The sequence below is a fragment of the Lactuca sativa genome, chromosome 4, assembly GCF_002870075.4.
Source record: "Lactuca sativa cultivar Salinas chromosome 4, Lsat_Salinas_v11, whole genome shotgun sequence".
NCBI classification, from domain to species: domain Eukaryota; kingdom Viridiplantae; phylum Streptophyta; class Magnoliopsida; order Asterales; family Asteraceae; genus Lactuca; species Lactuca sativa.
This window is the reverse complement of record NC_056626.2, coordinates 149,531,239-149,534,092: the sequence shown is the minus strand read 5'-3', so window position 1 is coordinate 149,534,092 and position 2,854 is coordinate 149,531,239. Positions and strand designations below refer to the sequence as shown.

At 34.2% G+C, this 2,854-nt stretch overlaps 1 protein-coding gene across 1 annotated transcript; it reads right to left on the bottom strand.

Annotated features, from left to right (window-relative positions):
• Positions 1 to 159: 159 nt before the first annotated feature.
• LOC111892275 (ethylene-responsive transcription factor ERF003) lies at positions 160 to 1,102 on the bottom strand. Its single transcript, XM_023888350.3, has 2 exons — positions 765 to 1,102; positions 160 to 646 (listed from the first exon to the last, which is right to left on the bottom strand). The coding sequence occupies exons 1-2, from the start codon at positions 845 to 847 to the stop codon at positions 190 to 192; spliced, it is 540 nt and encodes a 179-aa protein (XP_023744118.1). The 5' UTR covers positions 848 to 1,102; the 3' UTR covers positions 160 to 189.
• Between the last annotated feature and the right edge of the window lie 1,752 nt (positions 1,103 to 2,854).

Here is a 2,854-nt window from a genome sequence, read left to right as displayed (position 1 = left end):
CTAATCACTAAACTAGAATATATATATATATATATATATATATATATATATATATATATATATATATATATATATATATATATATATATATATATATATATATGTCGCTCGGTATTTCCAAGCACAGTATTTAATAATAAGTGTGCATGAACGGTGTCGTTTTGGTAGACCAAAAGAAAGATGATTCGTTTAGTTTTGCACAACAGAACAAAACTCGATTGTTCCATAATCAAGCAACTCCTGGATCATTTGCTCTATATGCTCATCTTCAGAAGACTTATACTGTTGAATATTCTCTACTTTACCCTCCCAATTCACAATATTCCCGAAATTGCCCCTGTTCTCCATGAACTCCTCCCCTGTATCAGAGCAGGGAGACCGCTGATGAGTCCGTTGATCTTCTTGGTTACCCACTTCTGTTTTCTTCGTCATTGCAAGAGATGTCATGTGGCATTTATGTAATTTTGCTCTTAAAGTTGCAGACAGTAGCTTTGAAGAAGATGACTGCGATTGCGATTGCGATTGCGACTGCGACCCTTCGAAGTTTGTCCGCGCTCTTGTACCACACATGAGCCTAGCCGCTTCGTCGTACGCTCTTGCTGCATCCTCTGCTGTCTCGAATGTCCCTAGCCAGATTCTTGTTTTCCTGTTCACACAAATGTAAAGATTAGAAAACGAAAATGTTTCAGAATTATGCCTAGCTAGCTAGCACCAAGATTCAGTTATCGAGTTTGCAATCAGAGGCATCAAGATTAGAAATTTACAGGATAGGGTGGCGAATTTCGGAGACCCAAGATCCCCAATGTCTTTGTCGAACTCCTCTGTATCGTTGTTGAGATCTAGCCATGGTGATTTGTATTGTGCAAGAGGTTTTGATGGGTTGTCGTGAAGGTGTTTGTGATATTGTCTGAGTGAGAATGGTAGGACTTAGTAGGAGTTGTATGAGTGTGAGGACTGAGGAACGGCAGATTTTATATGGGTTCTTTATAGGGACTTTGGACACTTCTTTTTAGCCGTCGATCAATGTGGCCCATGTGGATGGAAAAAAATTCTCCGACAAAATTTCAAAAAAAAAAAAAAAAAACTTGACTTGTTGTATATATGGTTTTTATTTGATTAATTTTTTAATTTTTTGTTTTTTGAAATTATTTTTTTCATAATCAAAATAAAAAAAAAAAAGGATTATTCTTTATGTGTAACTTTGCTTGTTTTCCCTACTCTATTGTGGTCATTGAGGTTCGTATGCAATTGATTCCAAAACATTAGATATAACTTCATGTTTGCAATAGGTGATTAGTCAGTCGATGCGCGAAAGCTAGTCGTGAAACCCTCGTTAGGAAAGTTCTCTTCCCCTAAAAAAAAAAACTTTGTTTGTTTCCCTAATAAATAAAATGACTATATCTTCCGCCATGACCAATTTTTCTTCTTATATAGTAAAATGAGGATAGGCATCAAAACTTTTATACCAAAACTCCGACGAGTGAGAGACAAACATATATTAAAGGTCATTCTTGTATGTAGAATGTCGCTTTATACGCTAACTATGTTCAAAGATCATCATAATTCTTTGTCCAGAATGAGGAAATGGCAATAATGCAAATAAGTGATCATTAATATTTCTTATTCAATTACAATTTACAATCAACAACGGTTCAAGAACATATTCTTGAATATATTTTGCATTTTTAAGTTGTTACATAACAATGTTGTGTTTTTTACGTACTGTAACCCTATATTGACAACTAGTCATCCTCATATGTACCCCATAAGGTCTCACCAATGCCATTGTTTCATACATATTTAGAGAAATTGACAACGATTAATGTCATAGTATATGAATTTTAAGCATTCCCTGGCCATATACGATTTGGTGCACACCGGGAAGGAAACATATGATTGTTTCGTAAAGATATGACATGAAATGACTTTTATGAGATTAATGAGTAAGATTGTGGATGACAATAACATCACCAATAATATGCCATGGGTGATGGATGGTTTGGATGATATGTATGTTAATGATGATGAATATGTGCATAAGTCCTTAAGGAATGCCAATAAAGAAGATGAGAACTAGGAAACATGAGGGTTGTGAATGTAGATAATAAAGAGGTTCGTCTTTTAGGAACGATCCATTGTCGATGAGGATTTTGACGGTGATAAGGATATGTCTACAACTAAGGTAATTTGTAAAATAGTTATTTAGATTTTAAGTAATCAATCATATTAATATATTGTTATGATGCTATTTATGATGAATTCATCGTTGATGAGGATGGTGAGGGAGTATCGATAAGCATGCAAAAATGGTAGTTTGTTTAATAGTTATTCAATTTTTTTAGCAATCGTTATTATTAATATGGAATATGTTTTGTCATTTTAGGATGGATCAATTATTGATCAAGGGCAACATACAAGATACCAAAAAATTGTGATACGACATAAGTGCACCAAATGCATATGATCATACTTATAATTATCCCATATGAGTAACCATTGGTACAATGGATGTAAATGCTAAAACTATACATCATTTTGTGATTACCTATGATGTATTTTTGACTGTTTGAAACTTTTTAGGGGCTCAAAATTGTGTTTTTCGGATTTGGGGTGGCACGTGAATTTTTCGAGATAGTTTCCGAATTGGACGTAATTCGCATAGTGGATGTAAATGCGAAAACTATACATCACATTAAGATCACCTGCGATGTTTTTTCGACCATTCGAGACGTTTTAAGGGCTAAAAATTGCATTTTCCGGTATTGGGGTGGTGCGCAGACTTTTCGAGTTGAATCATGCAGTATCCAAATTGGACGAAATTTGCATAGTGAATGTAAATACTAAAACTATAAAT